At 45.2% G+C, this 27,500-nt stretch overlaps 2 protein-coding genes across 2 annotated transcripts in view; one reads left to right on the top strand and one right to left on the bottom strand.

The window, feature by feature from the left end:
• The window catches only part of prkceb (protein kinase C, epsilon b), a 157,334-nt gene extending 149,297 nt beyond the window's left edge, over positions 1-8,037 (bottom strand). Inside the window, exon 1 of the mRNA XM_063191371.1 lies at positions 6,778-8,037. Coding sequence (XP_063047441.1) covers positions 6,778-7,125 — 348 coding nt within the window. The 5' untranslated portion in view covers positions 7,126-8,037. The remainder of the gene's footprint in view (positions 1-6,777) is intronic.
• Positions 8,038-14,361: 6,324 nt separating this feature from the next.
• socs5b (suppressor of cytokine signaling 5b) overlaps positions 14,362-27,500 on the top strand; it is a 24,880-nt gene continuing 11,741 nt past the window's right edge. Inside the window, exon 1 of the mRNA XM_063191797.1 lies at positions 14,362-14,922. The gene's annotated coding sequence lies outside the window, so the exon portion shown is untranslated. The remainder of the gene's footprint in view (positions 14,923-27,500) is intronic.

Here is a 27,500-nt window from a genome sequence, read left to right as displayed (position 1 = left end):
TGAATGTCGATAAAAGTAATTGATCTTCCTTTTGGTCACTGGAGTCTTCATGGTAGAATTAACAGACGTCGTAAAAAACACCACACACTAGCATTAACACTTCTTATTCAAGGGCCATCACCACTGCGCTTTTGAATTTTGGGGCGGTATTCCGGAGAGAACAGTCAGTCAGTCTCTTATCTCGCTACTGTACGTTAACTGAGCAAGTGGTGACTCATCTAATAGAAGAGGTATTTGGCTTTGTTTTGATTGAAGGATAAACCTTCAAGTAGGGCTGGGCGGTTCTGGAAAAAATGTGTATCATTGTTTTCTTGATGAAAATTGATATCACGGTTCTCTGCAAGATTTTTTTTTTTATAAGCGACAATTTTCCCCCACATCTCAATGTTTCTGAAGAAAAGGTTTAAATTAAATTTAAAAATGAGACAAAATCCTGAATTGAAATCAATCTCCATTTCTATTTTAATCACTTTTTTGGAATAAAAACTTCAAAGAAAACCTTGTCTCATCAAAAAGTGAACCTTGTGTAGGTGAAAACCGTTATCACGTTTTTTTTTAACGGTATACAGCCCAGCCCTACCTTCAAGTCTCTTCTACATGTGTATTAGTAATTTCAAAACTCACTCAGGGTTAACTCAGCTGGTTTGGTTACTAAGCCACCTTCTTGGAATGACGTCCAGGTTGCACTTGTCTTCCTTGTTTACTCTCCCTTAATTACAGATCTCTGGTTTCTGTGACCTGTAAGACAATTTACCTGCCCTAACGTCTCAGGCCACTGTCCTCCAGACAACAGACTTTCCATTTCTCCCATGATTTCCTCAACTGTTACTTCCTTTGGTCCGTCTTGGTCGAGTTGTGTGTCTGTATGTGCGTCTTCTGAGATTTGGTGTTGACTATTTTATATCAGGCTCTCCTTGTATACTGCTGTCAAATACTGTGTGTTGTCACTTTAGAACATTAGCTGCAATGTATCTTCCATAAATGATGAATGATGAAGTATTTTGACTGCACTTGTTGCTACTGCTGTATTTGTTGTTGTTACTGATGTTAATGTTGTTGTTACTTATAAATTATATAAACCTCCTCTGCTTGAGCTCCAGTTTCTGTGCCTGATACCCTGTCATGCTTGGGTCAAACCTTAACAGGCACGTGCGAGAGTCTATTTGACCGTTCAGGTTATCTCAATCAGATACAGTGCACAAAAGTGTACACAATTACACACTTCCAATGCACCTGATAGCTGGGGCTAGTAGTGTCAGGTACTGTACAGTTCACGTACATACGGTAGTATCCACCTGTAAATACAGCATGTAATGCATGTAAATACTAGGGGTGTAAATCACAGCCTTCATGACGATACGATACGGTATCGATTTCTTAAATCAGGGATTCTATTTTTTTTCGATACTTAAGAATTCCCCACGATACGATTCGGTTCAATTCAATTTTTTCCAATTACTTTTCCACTACTATTGTGTTATGGAGCTAGGGTATAGCACAGGGGCCAGCGACTCGATTCTTTTCGATTCTTAAGAATGCCCCACGATACGATGCGATTCGATTAAATCGCCGGCCGATACTTCCGATACATCGATACATTTCGATTTTATTTACATCCCTAGTAAATACAGTAAAACCCAAATGTATGTAAATACAGTAAAACCCGTATCCATAAATAAGTGATATGACATTCTGTGACGACAAGGGTTTCTCACTCTGTTAACTCAACAGCTACAGTACTTGGATCCCTACGTGTACAGCACATGTCACAGATATCACTCCTCCTCATCATCATTCCATGTAAACACTGTCCTGTAATGTCCTGTAATGAAGTCACACGTCCTCTCCCCCGTGAGATTTACAGGCTGTGGAGAGGTGCCGCCGGCCAAGAACAACATGGCCGACCATGTGATTGACAACTGACCTGCAGTCTACGGTTTCAAGTCCGGAAAGAGAGCGTGAACGGTGCGTATACTGGCAGTGTTATAACAAGCATGTGTTGTCGCACTGAGGAGAGAGCGAGAGTGGCACAAAATGCCAATCCAGTCCGTATACTAGAAGAGTCATTAGCATGTGTTATAATAGAGAGAGCGAAGAGTGGCACAAGATGCCAAGTAGAGAGTAGTTACTGTCTTTGGGTTTACATCCAATAAAAGTAACCGGTGACAGCCAACCTGAATTCAGAAGCTAAAATCCATTGCCATATATTCCAAAAGGCCCAATTTCAACGGATGATATCAGGTCAACTGGAATATGTGGCACTGGATTATAGCATCTGAATCCAGGTTGCCCATCACTGAAAGTAACCACACGGAGTAGAAAAGATAGCACTCTGGAATATTTTGCAAATGCGCTGTAAAACATTGTAAGCCAGTTTAATGTTAGCAGGTAAATTGCCCTGCTGCTTTAAGTTTGTCAGTTTTCTTAACTCAAGGCTTACCTCAACTAGAGGCGTTCTCGAGTAGAGTTAATTGACAAACCTAAGGCAGCATGGTAACTTACTTTTTCACGTTTAACTGGTGCAATGTTTTACAGTGTGGGCACTGGCGAGCACATTCACTCTGCTGACAACACTCAACTACATCATAACAACAGCGCAGTGACATTATCGAGACCCTTGCCTTAAGTAACATATTAAGACTTGATCATTACAATTTCAGTGACAGTAAGGTTATAACATTGGCCCTGCACTAGGGGGTTAATGAACCATGTCCAGGTTTCTCAAACACGTCTCGGCAAGAAACAGTCCTCTGTGTGTTACTAGCAGTATACCAGGAGTGTTATTAACATGCCCTGGAAAGAGTGAGTGTGGCACAGAATGCCAACCCAGTGCCGCAAGAAGACACAGCACAGAGCGCTGACAAGGAGACACGTGCCAAGGACTACTGCTGCTCAGACAGGCCGCGCCGATGCTAAGCACCATGCTCCGCACAAAATAAGGCAGTATATTCTTTTAGATCCCTCTCTCTCCATTTATCTCCCTCTCCTCCTTGTCCTCCTCCTCCTCCTCTTCTTCTTCTTATTTTATGATGGACTTGGTTTGTCTTGAAAGGTGCTACGTCCGTTTAGAGGAGGGGGCTTTTCCACGTTCAAAATGGCTTTCCGGGTTTCTCTGAATGTCCGTAATGTTTTAAATGGAAACACGCGTTCGACAGCTCCACAAGCTGAGCTGGGGGCATGCATGCATTCGTCATTACTCACTGGACTTGTAAAATGCAATGTGACAACACAAACACCTAACAGAGCACCAAAACCTAGCCTGATTATCATCGACTTTCAAATCTCTTCAAGACTTCAAGAGCACAACAATTAACATTTCCCAAACAGCATGGTCGACCTGCCTCCCTTGGTTTGCTAATGGTTGTATGCTTCCCGACAAAGTGGGAGGAGTTCCCGATTTTTCGGGAGCTCAGAAACGATATTGTATTGCTCTTGGCCTGACTAGTTGCAACGCTGAAAGTGTTGCGTCACTAGGAGGGCGCGGCCTGGCTAACAGAGCACCACAACCAGCCAGACATCCAAATGCGGCGGGCGGCTAGGCCCATCTCCTCCTTACACAATACCTGTGACTTCCCTCTTGACTTGAGGGACTCTCGAGGATTTCACAAGCTGCCAAACCTCAAAGGACACCTACACTGTAGCCTGAGAAGACTGTTGCCACATTGCAGCTCAACGAATAAGTAGACAAGTAGGCTAGCAGGCAAGCAAGATGGTAGGTAACGAGACAGAAAGACACATGCACAGGTACAGATAAACAGATTGAGACACATACACACACACACTCTCTCTCTCTCACACACACACACACACACACACACACACACACACACACACACACACACACACACACACACACTTTCTCTCTCTTTCTCTCGCTCTCTCTCTCTCTCTTTCTTTCTTTCTTTCTTTCTTTCTTTCTTTCTTTCTTTTCTCTCTCTCTTGTCTCTCTCTTTCTTTCTTTCTTTCTTTCTTTCTTTCTTCTCTCTCTCTCTCTCGCTCTCTCTCTCTCTCTCTCTCTCTCTCTCTCTCTCTCTCTATCTCTCTCTCTCTTTCTCTCTCTGACACCCTCTCACATATTGACTAGTTTGTTTGTTTTACCTTTTAATTCCATTTCATTGCATTTCAGCTTTGGCAACACATTTGTTTTATGAGTAATGCCAATAAAGCTACCCTTCAATTGAATCAAATTCAATAGAGAGAGAGAGAGAGAGAGAGAGAGAGAGAGAGAGAGAGAGAGAGAGAGAGAGAGAGAGAGAGAGAGAGAGAGAGAGAGAGAGAGGGAGAGAGAGAAAGAGAGAGCATCCGTCTATGAGAGATCCTGGAATTCATCATTCGGACCTCTCTCTCTCTCTCTCTCTCTCTCTCTCTCTCTCTCTCTCTCTCTCTCTCTCTCTGTCTCTGTCTCGCTCTCTCTCTCTCTCTCTCTCTCTGTCTCACGTACACACACACACACACACACACACACACACACACACACACACACACACACACACACACACACACACGCTGCATGACCTGTTTTGTGCTGTAAAGCAGTGGTTCTTAACCTGGGGTGCGCCAGAGATTTCAGGGGGTGCGGGAAATATTGTTTTTGTATTGTGTCGAGGTTGTGACCAAAATTCTGCTAGCGATCATTATAATTAGGCCAAATCAAAACCACATTAAAACACGTTTTGATCCCCATGTAGGGTATTGAGGTATTGATTAATGTCTCAAGCAAGAATCATTGTAATGAATCCCTTGAATCATTTTTTAGTGCGTATTCACATGTAAAAGTTGGGTTGGGGGTGCGTGGCTTGTCTTGGGCATAGGTAAGGGGGTGCGTTAAGAAAAAAGGTTAAGAACCACTGCTGTAAAGTGTTCTGGCTGTTGTGGCCTGCATGGGCCACAGATCATCACTTTGGCCTGGGAGTGCAGCGCTATTTCTAGTAGCTTACCTAAATAGAAATGTGCACCACTGTGTACACAGGGTGCATCATCATATTTTTATCTCCTCTTGCCTATCTCTCTCAATCCTTTTCTCTCACTCTCACTCTCTCCCTCTCTCTCTCTCTCTCTCTCTCTCTCCCTCTCTCTCTCTCTCTCTCATTACTCATCCATACTCCATATCATCACTTTTTTGTCTGATAGGAGCGAGACCAGTTCTAACTGCGTGATTTGCATGATGCTAGCTGCTCATACTGGTCATATCTTCTCCCTGCCGGCTGTGAATTCCTTGAATTGCTCAGCTAAACACCCCACCACCACCACCACCACCAGCAGCATCGCCTCCTACCCTCCATACTCCAGTCCCCTCACCCCCAGAAAAGCATTCTCCCCCTGGGCTAACGCATGATGCTCCACACCACTCACAGGGCCTAATAACTAAGATGGAAGGATGAAGACAAACACACACGCACGCACACACACACAGACGCACACACACACACCAACACTGACACACACACCTACATAGACATACACACACACGCATGCACATAGCCTGATTATCATCGACTTTCAAATCTCTTCGAGATTTGGTCTGACCAGGACCATAACAATTAACATTTCCCAAACGGTATGGTTGACCCACCTCCCTTAGTTTGCTAATGGTTGTTTGCTTCCTGACAAAGTGGGAGGAGTTCCTGTTTTTTCGGGAGCTCAGAATCGTGTTTGTATTGTTCTTGGCCTGACTAGAGGCAACGCTGAAGGTGTTGCGTCACTGGGAGGGCACAGCCTGGCTAGCATGCACGCACACACACACACACACACACACACACACACACACACACACACACACACACACACACACACACCCCCACACACACACACACGTTGTCTATATCTCTAACTGTATTTCCCACACATGCACAACACATAATCATTGGTTCAGCCTGCCCAGATCTGGCTATATCGATTTTGCAAAACAAGCGTGTGTGTGTGTGTGTGTGTGTGTGTGTGTGTGTGTGTGTGTGTGTGTGTGTGTGTGTGTGTGTGTGTGTGTGTGTGTGTGTGTGTGTGTGTGTGTGTGTGTGTGTGTGTGTGTGTGTGCCTGTGCGAGTGCACACTTATCGACGGGGAGCTAGTTACAGGAGTGGGTGGGTGGGTGTGTACGAGTGCTATCTATCTGGGAGATGAATGGGTCATGCAGCTGGCCATGCAGGCAGGCAGGCAGGCAGGCAGGCAGGCAGCAACATCAGGCCATCAGCAGGACACCACAGCAGCATGTCCCCCTGCCCCTGCCCCTACCCCATGCCAGGCAGCCCAGCTCACACCACGCCACAGACAACAGCAGGGATATTTATGACATGGCCAGGGGGTCTTGGTTGCACATACAGTACAGTACATGGACGTCAGCCAGTCAGTCTCTCTCTCTCTCTCTCTCTCTCTCTCTCTCTCTCTCTCTCTCTCTCACACACACACACACACACACACACACACACACACACACACAGACACACACACACACACACAGACACACACACACACACACAGAGAGGGGCCTAATACAGGTGGCACAAGGACACATGGCTGAGTTCATCATCATCAGAGCCGCTGCACATCTGCAGATGGCCAATGCTGTGATAACATGATCACAACACTGGTTATTATTATACTGTAATGATTACGCCATTGAAGGCGCAGGCTAGTCTGAGAGTGCGTGCATTGCTTTTCCTAAATAAAACGGGGGCTGCAACACATGAGGGGGGATACCTGTGAAGTTGGTGACATCTTCATATACCATAGCACCCAGGAGATGAAGTGTGAACAAACGTTACGTGGGGTGTAATAACATACCCAATCCTGGAAGTGCTTGGGGCTGTTTTGCAGCAGGTCCTCGAACTGTATGGTGCAGTTGGCCACGAAGTCGTCGTAACCGATGGGCGCGTCATGGAAAACAGACAGTTCGATCTTCCTGCCGTCGTAGACCTCGGTGACGAACTCGTCATTCCACGCGGGACTGTTGGTCTTCTGCTTGGTGGAGGTCTGGCCCACGCGCGAGTCGTCCACGTTCAGCGCGATGTACGGGTCCAGTAGAAACGTCTGGGACTTCGGGCCCACATTGTGCCTGAGAGCCCAAGCTGTCGGCTTTAAGTCCAGAGCCTCGCAAATCTTAATCTTCAACAACCCATTAAAAACCACCATGGTGGTGATGTAATCCCGCTCAGATGTGGTTGGAAAGAGGGTGTGTGAAGTACACCTAAATCCCTATCACTCCAGTGGGGGTAAATGTTGTGTAGAGGAACCTTCCTGAATGAATACTCTCCCTGGGAACACGCCTCCCCTTTTAAAATAACGGGAAAATCGCCGTCTCCTCACTTGCGAACACTCATCCAAATTGAATGCAAATCACACGCCTCGACGTGATCCAGACTCTACAGTTGGGCTTTTTTATGGTCTCCCACCGTAGCCCTCCACAACACTAGACATTTGGGTGTCAAAACTCACAAATCATATCATCCAGATCACGATTCGAACGAGGCTAAACAACACAGACGGTTGAATTGTTTCGATGTGTCACATGAAAGACTCGGGCGCATGCAGCACTCCCCACCTCAACCTTCGGGAGCAAAATAAACCAGCCAGCACCTCTTCAGGACCGATCTCTCAAAGCTCTCCTATATTCCACAGTTGCCAGAAAGGGGACGGAATGATCTCGGCGTCTCCACAACGCATTTGGGACGTTTCACATGCACGCCAGTTTCGCAGACAAAATCCGTTTACGCTTTAGAGGACGAGTTGTAGTTTCCCCCCCACTCCTTTTGCTTGTGTGTTTTCTCGGTTTCCGTATGCTCGTCACCGATCCAGGCAGCTTCCTCGCCGTTGGTGCTCCGTTTCCTGCAGACCTGCCTCCTTTTTTCCCCCGACTGTCTAAACGGCAGTGCAGGAAATGCGCAAAACACGTCAGTTTTTCAGTGAGCCTCGCCACGCTGCGTCTGTTCTGTGCCAGATGGGGGAGTGCGGCACAAGAGAGCAGAGGGCAGAGCGTGCCACTCACTATACGGCTGACTGTGTCGCGTCCTGAAGCGGCATCAGGTGTGTGTGTGTGTGTGTGTGTGTGTGTGTGTGTGTGTGTGTGTGTGTGTGTGTGTGTGTGTGTGTGCGTGTGTGTGTGTGTGTGAGAGAGAGAGAGAGAGAGAGAGAGAGAGAGAGAGAGAGAGAGAGAGAGAGAGAGAGAGAGAGAGAGAGAGAGAGAGAGATCTGAGGTTTTCTTGGACTGAACCGTAAGCTTGGGAACGTCTCATATCTTCCACCTTTTGCTTAGTTTTTGTGTTTCTTCAAATTCCACATAGCCTACATAGCAGACGGTTCCACTTCCAGTTGTGTGTTTTCCAGCGCATTTGTTGCTAAGTCTTTTTTTGTTGAAAGGCGCCATCAACAGGATGGAATTCAAACGACAGCATAGCTCAACATAAAAGATCGGGACCATTGCGTTCTCACTGATGCTTGCCCTAGCAAGATGAGGTCTTCTTTAGGCCTATCTCAAAAGCTATTAGGCTACCTGGAAATAAAATATGTTATGCTGTCTAAATGTCGACGCACATTTAAGTAGGCTATGAGCAAACTAAGTGGAAAAGGAAAAGAAATGCCATTCATTGTGAGTGTGCATACAACGTGCATAGAGGACATTCTACAGTATAAGAATTTTGGTTGTCTTAGTTTCCTTGAAATCGGAATGATAAAATTGTCCTCAAAACCGGTCCTAAACACTGTCCAAAAACTTTGAGCTTTGAGAATGAAAAACATGTCTAAATGTTGGTGATACTTCAAAGCTATGCAAATTGCTCCGATCACACAATGAGCTTTAGCCTTTCTAAATGGTAAAAGTAGTTAAAGTCCACATATATGACAGATTTTTCACACATTATGCATCATGTGGACCACTTTGTCCTCTAGGCTACTACTGTGTACTACTAGTATTACATCAACCACAAGAGGGCAGAGTGCACCGTGTTCTGTGGTAGCCTACTCTCTCTCTCTCTCTCTCTCTCTCTCTCTCTCTCTCTCTGTCTCTCTCTCTCTCTCTCTCTCTCTGTAGCCTATTTCAGTCCCCTCGCTGACTCATGCAAGGAAATATCAAGTGAGCAAAGTGAAATGTTCTTGTCCGTGAAGTTTGTAAATGAATGGGAAGAGAAAGGAGGGTCACCGGTGAACTGAAATTAGTTGCAAGCAATGGGACTTCTTTATTGGGTCTTGAAGATGCCTCAAGACCTTATCAGTTCCACAGGGCACCAGGAACTTAAATCCCTGGACTACAGCAGGAGAAGTTTCCTTCAAAGTACAAAAGGATGCCCAGCTATTCACAATTGTAGTTCCTCAAGATGGATGAATGACGCCCTTCACAGACCGTATAGGAGGAACAGACCTTCATAGAAAGTTCCCAATTCAGTTAACTTTTACTTGAAAACAAAAAACCCAAATGATACCTCAAGCTAATAAATCAGTCACAAGTCTGAACAAACTGAATAAGGACTTTTTTGCTTGTGTAACTAGATCAGTCTCTCTCTCTCTCTCTCTCTCTCTCTCTCTCTCTCTCTCTCTCCATCTCTCTGCAACACCACAATTGGATTATGCATGCTGGGCCTTGATTGAAAGCACTTGACGTGAATCAGAGAGTGTAATGCAGTTAGGACCCACGAAGCCGCGGCAAGCACATTTACATGCAAACTAACAGCTCCCAATGATCAAGGCCCATGCTAAGGCCATAATTATATTACTCTGGGAAAAGACAGAGTGTCGGAGTGAGACAACATTAGGTGCCATTTGAGTTGTGTTGTGTTGTGTATGTTGTAAAGTTTTCTTCGCTAAGTCTGGATGGAGATAAATGAGGCAGAGAGAGGAGGATGTTGCCTTATGTGTCCCAGCAACCTCAGCAGGCTGCCTCCACAGTCAATGCTGTTTAGGTAGATGAGGAGGTAGAGGAAAAGGAGGAAAGGAGAGGACACAGAGGTTCCAATCTTTAGTTTTGCTTTGGTAGGTTGCAGTTGGCTGGGGTGCATTTCTCAAAAGCGTAGTTGTTAGCCAGTTAGCAACTTGGGTAGTTGCCAATGGGAAATTGCATGGCAAACAACAAAGTAGCTAATGTTGTTAGCAACTATGGTTTCAAGAAATGCACCCCTGAGTTTAAGAAAGTAGAAGTACTCTTACAGATGTAATTAGGCACACTAGCTGTACGACATTACATGGTTTCAACTTTGTAATATCCCACTAATAATAGTATTGTAATAGCATCTGTAAGACTATGTCTACTTCTACTTTATACAAATCTGGTAATAATGTTTTTGACAACCATTGGTCGTTCCGATTACATCACATGCCTTTACAGTCAAATTCAGATACAGGACTCAATGACCTGGATTTTAGTGGTATTCAGTGTGGTGGGTCATAAAGAAGCTATTCCTGAGTTTTTAGTCTGCATGCTGCCAAAACACCTCCTGGATGGGAGTTAAAAAAGTCATGACTCATGAGCTTGATTTACACTGTAATAAATTGCCAGATCTATATTTAGGCCAACAGTTCTTTTTGCGAAAGTAACTAAAGTAATGCAAAAGTAGTGTAATGCCTTACATTTTAAATATAGTAATATTGTAGTGTAAGGGATTATTTTGAAAAGACAGTAACATGTAATCAGTAATGTATTACAGTTTTTGAGTAACTTGCCCAACACTGCTAACCTGCCTCTCCGATAAATATGCGTTGCAGATGAGCTTTGTGGAACCACATATCTGTAACTAGCCAAGTTAGCAGAGGCCTGCTTGTTTTCCAAAGACGCTACATGTACTTAGACGTACAAAGATAGTATATGTACGTGTATTACTCAGGGCTTGACACCGGTACCTACCAATGAAACGGAGGCCAACTACAGAGTGTGGCGTGGAACGTTAGTAAACCTCCCTCCCGAAGTCTCATACAGTATTAGTAGCGCTGAGCTATCAAACTGGTCCTTTAGCTCAGTGGTATCGTGCTGTGCCTCCCATATCCAAACTAATGGGTTAACTAGGAGGTGGCGAATTCGAGACCCAGAGGGAGATGGACTGTGCGGGAACACCTCAGTTACACTAGTGCTGTGACCCGGATGAGAGTGAGGTTTAGGGGGGTGAGTGTAACTGACTATCAGAGCGTGGCATGGAAAGTTAGTAAACCTCCCTCCTGAAGCCTCCTACAGTACCGGTAGCGCTGGGCTGTAGGACTGGTCCTTTAGCTCAGCGGTATCGTGCTGTGCCTCCCATACCCAAACTAATGCGTTAACTAGCACCTCAGTTACACCAACCAGGCAAATGCTGGTAAAACTTGAGTACGGCTAGTAACACGGTCATGGGCAGTCATGGGTGAGCGGTTAGGGCGTCAGACTTGTATCCCAGAGGTTGCCGGTTCGACTCCCGACCCGCCAGGTTGGTGGGGGGAGTAATCAACCAGTGCTCTCTCCCATCCTCCTCCATGACTGAGGTACCCTGAGCATGGCACCGTCCCACCGCACTGCTCCCCATGGGGCGCCACTGAGGGCTGCCCCCTTGCATGGGTGAGGCATAAATGCAATTTCGTTGTGTGCAGTGTTCACTTGTGTGCTGTGGAGTGCTGTGTCACAATGACAATGGGAGTTGGAGTTTCCCAATGGGCTTTCGCTTTCGCCTTCGCTAACACTTTCTGTCTCACTAGCAACTTCAGGTATTCTTTAGTATGACATCAGTGGTGGAACATGAATTGTTTGTATTGAAGTTTGAGGGCAAATATTGGCTAATTTCACTCTCAATAATAAAAAATGGCAACAAAACTGTGGCTAAGGGTGAATGGCTAGTGACTTGGGAAAACCGCTAGATGCAGTAGGTCATGAGCGAAATGTCAAGCCCCAATATTACTATAGGGCCTAAATATACTGTATCCAGACAGGCTGTTACATTTCGTTGGCATCATCCTCATGCCTCTCTACAAAATGATTTTCTTATCCCAGTAGACATGAATATACTGTACTGTAGAAGATGGTTTACAGACATCAGAAACCCAATCTAGTCGCGTGCATGTGTGTGTATGTGTATGTGCATGCGTGCATGTCAAAAAAAAGGGGAACTGCATGACTAACACCAATTTAATGTTCGGTAATAACATAAACAATGTGCTTTAGTGTTGTATTCAGGCAGGATCAGAGATTGCTGATGTCATTTCCTTTTCCTGATGATTTAGTCTCACTGTTCTTTTCACCACTCATTTCCTGGTGATCCTCTATCTCCCTGACAGCTCCCTTATTCTTGTCCTATTATGGGCATAGGTATGTTGTAACGTTGTAGCACCCCCATAATGCACGCCGTACCTCCTGTGGCACGCTATAATAGTCACCGAAAAGTTAACAGCCATACAGGGCCTTTAGTAATGCTCTATGACTTCGTCATTGCCATTCTGGTAATAGCTAATTTATAATGGCGTGTCTTAACAGGTTAAATACAGTAGGCTATATCAAAACTCACTTTCAAGGCTTCTTCACTTTACAGAGACAGAGAGAGAGAGGGGGGGGGGGTTAATAGCGCTTCAGGGCCTCTGACATATGAGTGAGAAGATGAATGCATCTTTGAGTTCTCTGACTCATCTAAGGGGGTGTGATTGTGTGGGCCCCTGCCTCACTCACACACACACACACACACACACGCACACGCACACACACACACACACACACACACACACACACACACACACACTCGCACACGCACACGCACACACTATGATGATGTGCACTCATGTCCGTGTATGCATGCGTGCAATGTGCTCTAATGTGCTCCCACTCTCAGACGCCAGTGGTGGTGATGACACTGTCCAGTGTATCCTATGCTATGACTCGAAAGTACAATGAGCAATGCTACGGTTTTTTTTTTCCAATCTAGGCCTGCGTATTCAATGGTTGAAAATGCAGTATGTTCTTCATCCCTGGACCCTGAAATAATTGCTTGGTCGCAAGGAAAGGTTACTGCATAGGCCTATCGGGCCCAGGCCCAGGGGCCCAAGAGTCAAGGGGGGCCTGAAACCTAAGATTCTATATTTCCATTCTCATATTGGGTTCAAATCAAAATTTTAATGACTGTATTTTCAATTTTCTCGGGGGACTGCCTCCCAAACCACCAATAACATGGACTCTCACGTCTGCCCTAAAACTGAATGATTTTGTAAACTAGCAATACCCCTGGAGGAGGCGATGGTGCAAATCATAGGACATTTCAGGAAGGCGACTCGGAAGCGTCCAATCACGTTCGAGGAATGAATCCCTGGTCCAACCAGAGGCTTTGTTGAGATTTGTTTAATGGCGGCCATCGCTTCATCGCAGTCGGAAAAAAAACTACGCCGAAAAAGACAAATATAAGACCTTTCTATGCAATTATTGCGCTATTAAACAGATTAAAGTTAGACACCGTTTAATGTAACCGGTTGGAATTTAAATCTGCGTTGTGTTGTAGTTGGAATAAAGATGACTCCGAGACAGGTGAAGATTGATACAATGTTTTAGTGATGGTTCTGTTGGATTGCCACACAGTACAATTATCACCCTGGGGCTTGGGGCTGCACTCCCACTCCTCTTCCCACAGCATACAGAGTCAGGGGTTTACAATAAACACGATTAACAGTAACTAAATATAGTTTAAAAAAAAAAAACTTATTAGAGAGAAAAGATATTAAATCGCTGGGTTATGGATTACTTACATGGTCTTCCCATTGACCCTAGTGTGCCCTGCTAGCTAGCTTAGCAAAACTCCGCTAGCATAAACAAGAAATTAGCTAAGCTGCAGGGTCACAATACCATTTCAAGATGCAAAAATACCTAAACAATCGAAAATAAACACACACACGTGTTACTTATTTGCTTGTGATAATTGCTTTTAGTTATTAATAATCCCGTTGGAAGTTTGTAGTCGTCGTGCTCGCTGTGGTTGAAACAGGACACCAACAAAGCCTGGGATTGGACCAGGGTTTTCCGCGAACATTCAGCGAACGTGATTGGACAATATTCATGCGCCTTCCTGAAATCTCCTACGATTTGCACCATCGCCTGGAGGGGGGCTTTCTTGTTCAGTCCCAGGGGGGCGTAGAGTCCTAATCCGTCCCAGCTTGTTAGTAACTGTCTTGGAGTCCCACTCCAGTCCCTGCATTAATCTAAAACAAAACATCCTGCGTGCTTTTTGACATCAACATTACTTGTCGTGGTCAGAATAACTCCCCAATAATTAGGCCTACTTAAGTCAACGTGGTCTGATATCAAATGGATAGACTGCCGCGGTTGGTTTCAGCATTTCATTTCACTCTGCGCGCAACGCATTGTGTTTCAGATATCCACGTTTCCAGGTTGGCGACGCAGTCACAATTGCCTCGTTTTTACTGGATGTTAAATTCATCCGTGGGACATGGGGCCCAACCAAATCTCTGCCCTGAGATCCAGGCAACAAAGCCGTCGTTGGCTTCTTTTTGATTGGGTGGTGTACTTGTCCGTGAGCCTGGGCGACGAATAGGCTCCGCACCTCGGGATCCACCATCGGAAATGCGCTCACGTTGTGCCGATCCACCGCGCTGTGCCAGCCCCGACCCGCCTGTACTCGCTACCCTCCTCCTTCAGCACGAGCCTGCTTCGCCGAGCGACCGTCATACTGGCCTCCAGGAGAAGGAAAGACCGTGGCACGGCCGAGAGAGCAACGGTGGCCCAACGGAAGAAGAACAGGCTCTTTCACAAATGACTGAAGCAAATCACCCGCACCGAAAAATAGGAGGAAAAATCTCGAAAGCCAGTTATTGTCCAGTGATTTGATGACCGACGGGAATGAAATTTAGAGCCGCTCTCTTATCCAGCAACATTTCATCCGCCACCGTGGAGCACAAGGGGGATAAGAGTCTGACTTCTTTTGATAGCCATCTTTTTAAGACAAAAGGGAGCAGTCAAGTGTTATAACTTCACACAGAGACGAACCGACGGTAAGACGCACATTCGCACCACTCCAAAGGAAAACTTGATATGTCGTGGAAGCGGCATATTATGTCATGTTTGAAATCAGCCATTTTTGATCAGATTTCTACTTGATTGGACATAAAAGCTAGCCCGTTAGCCAGCTTGCTAGCTCTAGGTAATGTAACGGAACGCAACGATGTTGCAGTCGATTTTCTATGTTGCATTCCAGCAGCCTATATCATTACTGCGGTGCTACTGTGTCATCTCTAGCAAGCGATACATTTTAACGGTATGATTGTAGCCAACACAACAAAGGAGTACGGTTCATGCTGCCTCTTCAAAAGAATACCGTAGGCTACTCTATATTAAAGTATGTAGGTAATTGCCTTGGTTTTTATAGGAACAGTTCCAATACGTCATTATGGATTCCCAACGCGCTTTTCTGTAATACTGTTACATTGTCATGTTAAGGAATATGCTAGCTTGTCTGTCCACTACAGAATAGCTGTGAGTTGACCTTTTGGGATGCATACACATTTTGCATGGAGTTATTACATGTTCATAATCTTGGTATAGCAGCATGACCATGGAGGTTGCCCTGTCGCCACAAGTGGTCTTAATAAAGCCTATAAGGACTACATGACATGCAAATTAAGACCATTCTTGGGCCAAAAATGTGTTAAGTTTCCAATCGTATAAGTTATCACACGTCAAAGCAGATAAAGGCACAATATGTAAAAGCAGATGGAAAGTATTTTAGTACAAGGACTTGACTGGTTGTTGGCTGATGTTTGTGTATATTTAGTCTGCTTAAACTAGAAACATATTATATGTGTCAGAAGGTTGAAAGTTTCTTTTTAGGCCTACTTTTGATACAAGTAGGCCTATGCGTTTATGACATGTATGTGGCTCAGGCTAGTTGCTATCCTGACCCCTGAGGACTGTGCTATCATTAAAATGTCACAATATCACTGTGTCATCTGCTATAACGGCTACCATTAAGAAGGCCCAATATCACTACTTGTATATATGTGTTTTATAAGTATTAGAGAGGGAGGTAAATGCATTAATTTCAAGTACATGTGACCAAATCCCAATGCAGTGTGTTGTAGCACACAGGAGATAGTGGGCATGCATTCACAGTCCACCTTGAGGAGGAACTTTCACAGTACCTTGGCCTCAAGAGGGTCATCAGCGTGTGGCACAACTTTGACTGGACCCCAGTCAACTCAACACACACACACACACACACACACACACACACACACACACACACACACACACACACACACACACACACACACACACACTGCACGCAAGCAAGCAAGCGAGCGAGCACTCATACATTCATAAACACACACTGACACCCCTACCACAAGCCCTTGTCCGCACCCCTTGTGCAAGAGTGGTGGTTTGGTTTTAATTTCTCCCACAGTCCAACAGTGTATTTTTCCTCTCTTCTGGTGTTGCAAAGAGAGGACATGAGTGAGTCACTCCCTCTTCCTCCCTCCTCCTCCCTCCTCCTCCTCTTCCTCTCTCTCTCTTTCTCTCTCTCCCCCTCTCTCCCCCTCTTTCCTGGGAAAAGATGCTATTGCCTCAGTACTGTACTGTAGCGTAGCTGTGACTCACTGTCGGAATTCCCACAGATTGACGTCCATCACGGATAGTTTAGATCGGTGTGTCAGTGCAAATGATCGAGTTGAGTGACTAAGAAGGGATGAAGTGCCAAGGGGTTTTGGCGTGGGATTTAAGGTTGTGTCGGAAACACGTCATGGATCAATGAGTTGTTTTATTTTAAGTGTATGTTTTTTTGTGGGATTTTATAACAATGATGGTGACTGTGAAGAGATGAGAGGAAATGGTTGGGAGAAAGAGATAGGGGGGTGATTGAGAAATGAGTTCGGGCAGGGAATCGAACCCAGGCCCCTGGTATAACAGTACCCAGGTGTAACAGTGGCCAAACGCCATTTTATTTTTTATTAAAGGATCCCCATTATCTTCTGCTGTGGCTGTCCGCTGATCTTCCAGGGGTCCCCATTCAAAACATGTCACACCACTTATTCAATTAAATGCATTAAGACACGGGCCTTGTTTTGAGATTGTTGTTATATGAATGGCAATTCCATATGGTAATGTATCACTGTGTATTAAACTGTGTATTAATGTTGTAGTTTTGTAGTACTACAGTCGTAAAGCTTTTTCAAAGGATAGTACTGTGTTCCACAGATGGAATGTTGTGGATTTTGAGACCCCGAAACCTTGTGGATACACAGTGAAAAGCGTGAAGTTGCAAAAGTGTGTATATTTGTTGTGTCGATGTTAAAGAGAAGTTTTGGTCGTAGTTGGGATGTGAATCGAACTCAGCAGCAGCAGCAACAGCAGCAGGTTGCATTGATTAGAAGCAGGACCTCTCCAAAAGAAGGACTTCTGGTGGAAAGATGTTTTGTCTCAGAGTCATTCTGGGTTATTCATTTATATGGTGTGCATATGTGGTACCCCCCCCTCCACACACCCCGCCTCTCCCGGCCAGACCAGACCCAGGCCTGCCTGACACACATTTCCTGGCCAACACACTCACTCAACTCGCTCCATCCCCCTCTGTCTTTTGTCTCGCGGCCTTTTCTTGTGGCTCATACGCACATACTGTAATGTAGTGTGCTCTTCACATTATGAGCTTGCACACCTGTGCACCGTTGCCTATGTGGATTAATACTGTAGGTATGTGTGTGCCTGTGTGATCGTATGCGTGTACGTGTGTGTGTGTGTGTGTGTGTGTGTGTGTGTGTGTGTGTGTGTGTGTGTGTGTGTGTGTGTGTGTGTGTGTGTGTGTGTGTGTGTGCATGGGCGAGGTCAGGAGTGAGGGGCCACATAGTGATGTTTGTTTTGTTTTTGTGGAATGTGAAAACACATTTGTTCTAATTTGAATAATTTAAGGTATTTTTTATTGGGGGGCAGGGGGGATTCATGTATTTAAGAAATGTGTGTGTGTGGGGGGGGTGCCCTCCTGTGTGTGTGTGTGTGCGTGCGCGCGTGTGTGTGAATGTGTGTGTGCATGTGTGATAGATTTGAGATGTTGGCACGGCCACGTTGTATTATTTTTGGTGTCATGTATACAGTGATCCTCCTTAATCACGCCATAGCACCATAATGAGTTGACTGAACAGGGTATGCCAGCTATGCACGTATGTACGTACACACACACACACACACACACACACACACACACACACACACACACACACACACACACACACACACTCACACATACATACACACGCACACACACACACACACACACACACACAATGTGTTCATTTGCACTAGTGCATGCACAGAAATGTTGTTAGCCATGCGTGCAAACAGAGACAGCCATACACTCGCGCGCACACACACATACTGGATAGTGGAACGCACACACACACACACACACACACACACACACTGTGCGTCCAGCTCGTCTGCCGGTCGGCTGCCAGCAGTGCAGGACCGGGCCTGAGTCATGGAAACACCACGGATTCTCCGGCAGCCGAGCTCCTGGAATGTGGAGCTGGACGCGAATCAAGGCCGCGTCCGGAGAGGAGAGGAGAGGAGAGGAGAGAGCAAAGACGAGGAGAGAAGAGAGGAGAGCAAAGCAGAGAATAGGAGAAGAGAGGTGAAGGAGAGGAGAGAGCAGAGACGAGGAGAGGAGAAGGGAAAAGGAGAGAAGAGAGGAGAGCAAAGCAGAGAATAGGAGAAGAGAGGTGAAGGAGAGGAAAGGAGAGGGTAAGAGAAGAGAGGAGAGCAGAGCAGAGGAGAAAAGAGAAAGCCCACAGCCCTGCGGTCATCATTGCAACAGGCTTTTCAGTCTAATGTTACTGATCGGCATACACATAGACATACAGCCATTTACACACGTGCTATGCACACACACACACACATTCATATGTTACATGTACTAACTTAACATATTTAAACAAACTGGCACATACGTGATATGACCAAACAAAAGTCAGAAATCGTAATCAAATTCATCACACAAGCCTGCATTGCAATCTCTGTTTGATGGTGTTAATGCATTTAGCATAGCAAACATGAGATAAAACATATTGAAGCCCATATATGAGTGTATGCAACAAAAGATAGATGCACTTTAATCATAGACAAATGGTGTAGATAAATATTTCACAGCGTAGCTCTTTCAGTGGGATCCAACTCAGTGTTTGCACACAAAACTCAACTACACCCTAACAACATTGTTATGGCATTACCAAGAGCCTTAAATAACAGATTAAGACTTTACCACATGTTGGTAACAACAAGCTTAACTTCACTCAACACAGCTATTTCTTGCCCATTCAACAAAACAGGCTGTGAGCAGTCCAACGTCTTCAATAGTCTGCTTTATGCAGTGCTGAAAATACACTGGATGGGTGGGATTCCCAACTCCCACCCATGTGTCTCTGTCTTATTTCTGAAATATGGATGAAACGTCAGTGGGATAGCCTGAATGATTTATTGGGCCACTTCATGTGTAGATCGCCCTGGTGCCACTACATCTAGGCCAGTGTTTCTCAAACTTTTCAGTCAGACGATCATGAGGTCCCAGATCGTTTTTTTTGTTCAGGATCATTTGCCGTCTGAAGCGAGGGGCTTGCTCATTCTAGAACGTTCAGGTGCTGCAAATGGAGATTGCTTATTGTGTTGTATAAATTACAGGCCTGTGTAATTGTAGTTAAAGAACTTCCAAGACTTATAATAATAATGTTACACGCCTTTTTTTTTTAGCTTGTCTTGAAAATGTTGACTGAACTTTTAGAAATCCTCTCGTGGACCACTTGAGGTATCTCACGGACCACCAGTGATCCCCTGACTGACCACATTTTGAGAACCACTGTTCTAGGCACAGCTCCAGGCTCCAGACAGCACCAACCCCCTGCCCCCATTCCTGCCTCCTTGCCCCGCTCCAAGTGGCTCCAGGGGGGGAAGAGACGCCAGGCGTGCCTCCCCTGCATGCGTCTCCTAAATTCCCGTACATCCTAGCTGGGTAAGGGCAGATGGGCAGGTGCCCAATGCCAGGTCAAGGCCCCTGCTGTCTCCCCACTACAGTATGTGAGCTGTTCCCCCTGCGGACAGACCAGGGGGGAGGACATTGGGATACGTGCCACACGTTGCCACCCTCTCTCATGTCATCAAAGAGTGTAGGTATATCTTTTGAGCTTCCCAAGAAAAGTTTTCCCTTTTTTGGATAGCGCAGCTTTTTGAAATGGTCTGTTTGGCAGCCTTTGGAAAGTATAGCCCTGAAAAAACTCCCAATTTTACACACAGTGAAAAGAAATGCAGCTTGCCTTCTAGAACTTGTCAACGCATGGAGGTATTACCCCTAACAAATGGGTTGGCGGTGGGAAGTTTTACGCTGTTTTCACCACGTTCTGTGCTCAGCACGGGCCCCATGCTCAAACAATGCACAGTTGACCCAGTGCTGATTACGTGCCAAAGTGTCAACCGTCTTATCTAGTGTGATTACACTGTTGTTCTTCAGCTGAGATTGCCAGCTATTCTTAAATAGGCCTTGAGCTGACACACGTCAAGCGACAAGAAGTAATACAATCAGAATTGTCACACCGGCTTGAGAAAGCCAGCCCCTTACCATGTATTCTAGAGTGCTGCTGACACATTAAGGAATGTGTCAACAAGCTCATCAACCCCAAGACAAAAGGCTTGCGCTAATTTGTATCAGCTGTTTCAGTGGCCCTACAAGCCGAAGCAGTGCTGACTCTCTCATCTTAACCCCTTAGCGTAGCACCTATGTTATAACTTTACTGTCACCAACATTGTAATGTCTCTGTCTTAATCTGTTACTGTGGCTCTCGGCACTGTCATAGCAATGTTGTTATGATGTAGTTGAGTATTTTCATCAAATAGTGAATAGGCCCGCCGGCGACCTCATCTGCAGTAAGAGGCTACCTACCGATAGAGAGCCGACGGCAGGCAACACTCAACTTACATTTATTTAGTGCGGTTATAGCCCATGCAGAGAGGTAAAATGAGAAATCAGAAGTATCCTTCACCCTGTTACAATTTGATGAGACACTGAGAAAAACTATTGTAGCCTTGTGGTACGTGCCCTTCCGCCATTAGCAATGCATTACTCTTTGTTCAAACAACCATAGCACGTTGCCACTAAATTATGACACAGTATTTAGTAAGCTTAATACACTGTAGAACAAACTTAAAGCACTGATCTTTGGGGATTTTCTCTGATTGTTGGTGCAACAGAGTTGACCATTTTTACTGATGTGACCTCAGTGTTCAGTTGAGTGTTTCTTTGTGAGTTTTGTTGTGTCAAACATACACAGACACACTAAACTTTAGTGTTAATTAAACAGTGAGAGAACTGGATTTCAGACTATTCTAGTTGAACCAACTCAACCAAGTGTTTAACACTGCAAATTCTTACTGCACACGCGCGCGCACACACACACACACACACACACACACACACACACACACACACACACACACACACACACACACACACACACACACACACACACACACGCACACACACACACACACACACACACACAATTCACTGGTCTGTGGCCATCCCTTGATTATTCACACAGCCTGTCCCCCTCTTGCCCTCTCACCACACACACACACACACACACACACACACACACACACACACACACACACACACACACACACACACACACACACACACACACACACACACACACACAGGCACAGTGTTTTCCTGCACACTGGAGCACTTTTCTTTGTTTTGTGTGGATGCGATTAGCGATTAGCCGAGAGCAGGAGCGAGCCAACAGGGCCGGGCAGGCCCCCATGGAAACGGCTGTCCTCAGATATGCCTGATAGCAACGCTGCAGGGCCTCATCTGGACCCGGGCCATGCCAAGCCAAGCAGGCCAGGAGGCAGAGAGAGGGAACGAGGGAGGCAGAGAGAGAGAGCATAGAGGAGGAGAGCGAGAGACAGGAACAGAGAGAGAAGGATAGAGAGCCAGGAGACAGAGGAGGAAAAGGGGAGCGATACACAGGAAGAGAGAGAGAGAACAAGACAGGAGGCATAGAGGAGGATGGCGAGAGACAGGAAAAGAGAGGGAGAGAGAAAAAAGAGGGAGAGGAAAAGAGAAAAACAAATGCTGGCAGTCCTCATGTGTTCTGCGCTTCTGATGCAGGTGTATCTAATTGTGTGTTTGCTTTCCTCCAAAATCAGCAAAAATCGCCTGTGTGAAAATGGCGAGAGAGAGAGAGAGAGAGAGAGAGAGAGAGAGAGAGAGAGAGAGAGAGAGAGGAAAACATTTATGAAAACATTCAACATTGTGCAAAAATAAGCAGGTATAGAGTACACACTATAACAAATCAATTCAAGTATCTCAAACCAATTAAAGTCTTAGAGTACCGGTAGTGTACCGGTATTTACATATTTCATTTGGGATTTTTATTATTAATTTATTTTGTGCTCAGTAACATATTTGCTTATATATTTGCTTGCGTTGCTTTTGCCTTGTGAGGAAAGATATAACATCCACTCCACCCCAAACCAGAAATGCAGGAACGAATTTGTGTCCAACGCTTTTATTGTTTTTTAATAGGTCAAAATTGATTCATAAATCACTCTGTGCGAGTGTGGTGTCAGCGTTGCCAGAATGACGAATTTGTGGTCGGGCTGTTCACCAGTGAGGGAGCTGGGGAAGAGAAGAGGAGGGAGGGAGGGAGGGGGGGGGGTATGTTGTACACTCTATTCCACTCTGCTCGGTTGGGCTGTGCTCTTCTCTGCACACATGAATTGCTCTTGAGGGCAACTCAGCTATGCCAGGCTGAGCAAGGCTTCCTCCAGTGCCCCCATATAAACCATGTTGGACAGAGATCCTGCAATGTTCATGTCACGTTTTTGAGTGGGTTGCCTGTGTGTGTTGCCTGTGTGTGTGTGTGTGTGTGTGTGTGTGCGCGCGCGTTTATGTGGTTGCATAAATTGTAGTGATATTTTCAGTCGCGTGTCTTCCACTGCTGAGGAAGCAGCATGACATCATGGGATGGCATAAAACTATTGACATTGAGAATTTTACACTGTTTAGTGGTGCCATTTTAACCCATGGTTAGGTCACAGTTTAGCATCTCTCCAGATTAAGAACCAGCGCTCATAGAGATAATATTTTGTCTTTGTGATGTTTGCCACTTTGTGATGTGTGACACAAACAAATGTGAAATTCATCAGCGTCACATCTTAGGCCGGATTTTTTTTTGGTCATTTAAGTTTATTTATTTTGCTTTTATGATAATAACACAATTGCAGACAAATGACATTCAACAACAAAAATACAAACATCGGCAGCAACACCGAACATGACCGCACTGATCAATTACCTATTCACAATCTCAGGCCGTTTTGTGATGACAGACGTAGGAGACATTGTTCTGTCTATAGCTTATCTGACTCAGAGTGTTGTGCAAGTAAATTCCGCTTTCAATGCAAAAAAAATCCACAGACTCTTTAGTCTGGATATCTGAGTATGATGTGTGAGTAGAGGATGAGGTCTTACCTTCACTACTGCTGGAACATGGAGACCTAATGGTCTTCAGTGAGGGACAACGAGCTGGTGGAAAAGTGTGTGTGTGTGTGTGTGTGTGTGTGTGTGTGTGTGTGTGTGTGTGTGTGTGTGTGTGTGTGTGTGTGTGTGTGTGTGTGTGTGTGTGTGTGTGTGTGTGTGTGTGTGTGTGTGTGTGGAATGGGGGGGGGGTTGAAACAAGGAAATAAGGAAGGACTAAGATATCGTTTTAAAAAGGGGATGAAAGAAAAAGAAGGAAGTAAAAAGAGAGGAAGAGTTGAGAATGGACAAGAAAGGAAGGAAAGAAGAGAAAAGGAGAAGAAGTGAGTAGATGCTGCTGGAGGAGACGACGGAACTGAAAGGTGAAGTGAGGACAGGAGGCAGACAGGCAGAGCTGAGCAAGAGCAAGAGGTGAGGACACGAGATGAGACAGGAGGCCAAGAAGATAAGGTAGGAGATAAAGCAGAGACAGGCCAAGCCCAGCTGAGCCCGACCGGAGTGAGAAGAGAAGAGAGCAGGGAAGATAAGAGATGAGTGGAGAGACTACAGAGAGAGAGGCTGATGTGATGTGATGACGTCAGAAGAGATGAGAGGAGATGAGGAAAGTTGAAGTGATGTCACCCCAGAGGTAATATATAATATAATATGATATAATATAATATAATATAATATAATATAATATAATATAATACTCTGGACGTGTCAGAGGAATGCTATGCACTCAGCAATGTATTCGTTAACCTATTTATTCACTCAGTTTATTTATCTCACTCATTTATTCACTCTGTCTCACACTTGCTGTGTGTGTGTTTGCGTGTGCGTGCGTGTGTGCGCATAATTGGGAGCCTCGTCATTTTGAAACATAGAAGTCACCTTTACCATTGTAGTACTCAGTGAGACGACCCCTTTTAGTGCCACACAAGACTCCTTTGTACAAAAATTTGGATTGTGCCACGGTAAATGTATCTCTGTCTATTCAAATATAAAAATGGGGTTTATGTGTGTAGTAGTAGTAGTACCACCTTTTTCATAGTAAAAAGAATGAGATGTGTGTGTGTGTGTGCATGCACGCGTGTGTGTGTATTCTTTGTGTTGTTCTTTGTACCATCTTCATTCAACCAGTGTCATGTGACTCATATCTCTGCAATTGTATTTTCCTCACACAGAGTGAAATCCAATCCACTCGGAAAGGATTCTGTGATCACCTGTCACACATAGACGCACACACACACACACACACACACACACACACACACACACACACACACAGTGAGGAATCCGTCCCTGCCTTTATCTGTGGTGCGTTGACACAGTAGCCGAGCTTTACTTAAAAAGCTGCCAAGGGAAGGGGGGGAAGTCCAGAGGGAGAACCAGAGGCAGGCAGGAAGGAAGATCCACCTGGATAGAGTGTCATGGCTCTGGATTAGGCAGAGCAAGAGGGCTGTAAAGTGGAAGTACCGTAGGAGGAAAAAGAACGGTAAGTGAAAACCCTCCATTAGGTACAGTGGAATAACTATTGCCTCTTTTCCACTGTCCAGTTTTCTGGTAGGCCCACATACAGCTCGAAACAGCACGACTTGACCACTTTTTGACACTTTGACACTTTTTTTGCTTTTCGATTGGGCGCGACACTCGAAGAGAAAAGCAAAATGTGGCTGTGTTGAGCTGTAGTAGGCCGACCAGAAAACCGGCAGTGGAAAAGAGGTTTAGGTTGAGACAGGCAGGGAAGATCCACCTGGATAGACTGCCATGGTTCAGAATTAGGCAAAGGCGTGTAAAGTAGAAATAGATGTAAAACTTAAAAAAGAAAAGTAGGTTGTGCTTTAGGTTGTATGGCATAAAACAGTCCGCAAATTATTTACTATTATTATTGTTTTTGTTTCAATTTGTTATTGCAATTGGTGAAATAAGTCATTTAATCAGTACTGCTTTCAAGAAATGCACTACTGGATACAGATATCATTGTTCCCCGTAAATAAATAAGATTCTAATGATGATTAATTATAAGGCTAGTAGTGGACAGCCAGTGCATTGCCTGTGCAGTACATTGTTTTCCACTCAAGTGTTTGGGTCCAAATGAATTGTCCGTCAAGGCAGCTTAACAATACCAGGCGGGGGCTTCCTCCAATGCACGTACAGCTTGTACCATTTCCAAGCCGTACTTAAAAACCGGCATGCTTTGATTCTTTTGTGTTCTTATAACTGACATTTAAGTGACGTGCGTGCGCGTGTGTGTGTGTACACGCGGGTGTGCATGCTATCATGCACATGCATGTGGGAGGGGCAACGGTGTCAGTTGTCCCAGGCCCAGCGAGAGAGGTGGCCCAGAATTGGGTTTTCATCACATGGTCTGTATTGGAAGAGGGGCCCACAGACTCAGATGACTTTGCCCCTAGGCCAGGCAAAAGCTGACAGCGGCCCTGTATCCGTGCATCGAAGTGTGTTTTGGGAGCCTCCAAATGGCTTGCGTGTGCATGGTAGCATCAAGGCCTCCTGATGCGTTGCAGATGCAAACATCTAGAGTTTCACTTCTCTCTCTCTCTCTCTCTCTCTCTGCTGCATGCTGACATCAGCAAAACAAAAGACGGGGAAGAGAGAGAGAGAGAGGGGGAGATGGAGAGCGAAAGAGAGATAAAAACAAACAGACTCATGGTCATATTGACATGGCACAGGCAACAATTACATCACAGCCTGCCTCTTGCACTCACGCTCTCTTTGTTATCACTTCAAGGCTTTCTAATCAGCGGGGCATGCCTGACACGAAACACACACACACACACACACAGTTAAAAAATGGATTTGTTACAAAAAGCCGTGTGGTGGTGTGGTTCAGCGCACGATAGACTTGTCTGGCATGGAAAAAGGCGAGCTCTCCAAAGAATGGGTTCTTTTCTGATTCATTTATTTAAGGAGTTGCCAGTACTGTGGTGTAAATATTTAGTATGTTAGCACGTAGGCCTAGTAGTAGCATACTGTGTGTGTGTGTGTGTGTGTGTGTGTGCCATCCAGCTATTCTACTAGCCACTAATTTTATTTTTTTATCATGACGCTGTGCATCTAACCTCAGAAGAAGAGGTGCTTAAAGCAGGAAGATTAGTTCATGGAATTCTACATGGAAATAAAACAAAAAACAAATAAAAACTGAGTGACTGAGCTTTTTCTTACACTGAAATACAAACAATTGATACACAAGGGACAACGTGCAGAATATACACTATTCTGATATGTCAGCTACCTGCCAAATTGGTTAGTGACACTGATATTGTTACCACCCACAGCAAAGTTTCACCAGCATTTGGACTGTTGGCAGGTGCCAGTGTCAAGCCCTGGTGTGTGTGTGTGTGTGTGTGTGTGGTGATTTTGGTTGGAGTTCTGTGTGATTGGGGGTGTAAAAAACAGTCCCCATCCTCAGTTGAACCCACATCTCTCTCTCTCTGTCTCTGTCTCTGTCTCTCTCTCTCTCTCTCTCTCTCTCTCTCTCTCTCTCTCTCTCTCTCTCTCCAGAAATCCATTTCACTTTGTCTTAAATATCTAATAAGTAATCGTCCCAGCTCTACTCTCAAAAAGTGAAGAGAAAGAGAGAGAGAGAGCGAGAGAGAGAGAGAGAGAGAGAGAGAGAGAGAGAGAGAGAGAGAGAGAGAGAGAGAGAAAGAGAAATGGAGGGAGGGCAGGAAGAGATGTAGAAGAGTAACCGTTGAAAAACAGGAAGAGGAGTTCTAGCTGCCAGAGAAAATATCACCAGCACACAGCTGCGGCATCTCCACCTGTGGCCCTGCCTATCTACACACACACATGCACGCACGCACACATTCACTCACACATACATGCACACACACACACACACACATTCACACACACACACACACACATTCACACACACACACACACACACACACACACACACACATATGCACGCACGCCACACACACATACATGCATGCACACACACACACACATGCATGCACGCACAAGTACATGCATGTACGCACACACACACACACACTCACACACACACATGCACACAACCCACGAAATGAATTAACTATTTTT

The sequence above is a fragment of the Engraulis encrasicolus genome, chromosome 24 (genome assembly GCF_034702125.1).
Source record: "Engraulis encrasicolus isolate BLACKSEA-1 chromosome 24, IST_EnEncr_1.0, whole genome shotgun sequence".
Lineage (NCBI taxonomy): Eukaryota > Metazoa > Chordata > Actinopteri > Clupeiformes > Engraulidae > Engraulis > Engraulis encrasicolus.
The sequence above is the reverse complement of the archived record's forward strand: the minus strand, read 5'-3'. Positions and strand labels throughout refer to the sequence as shown.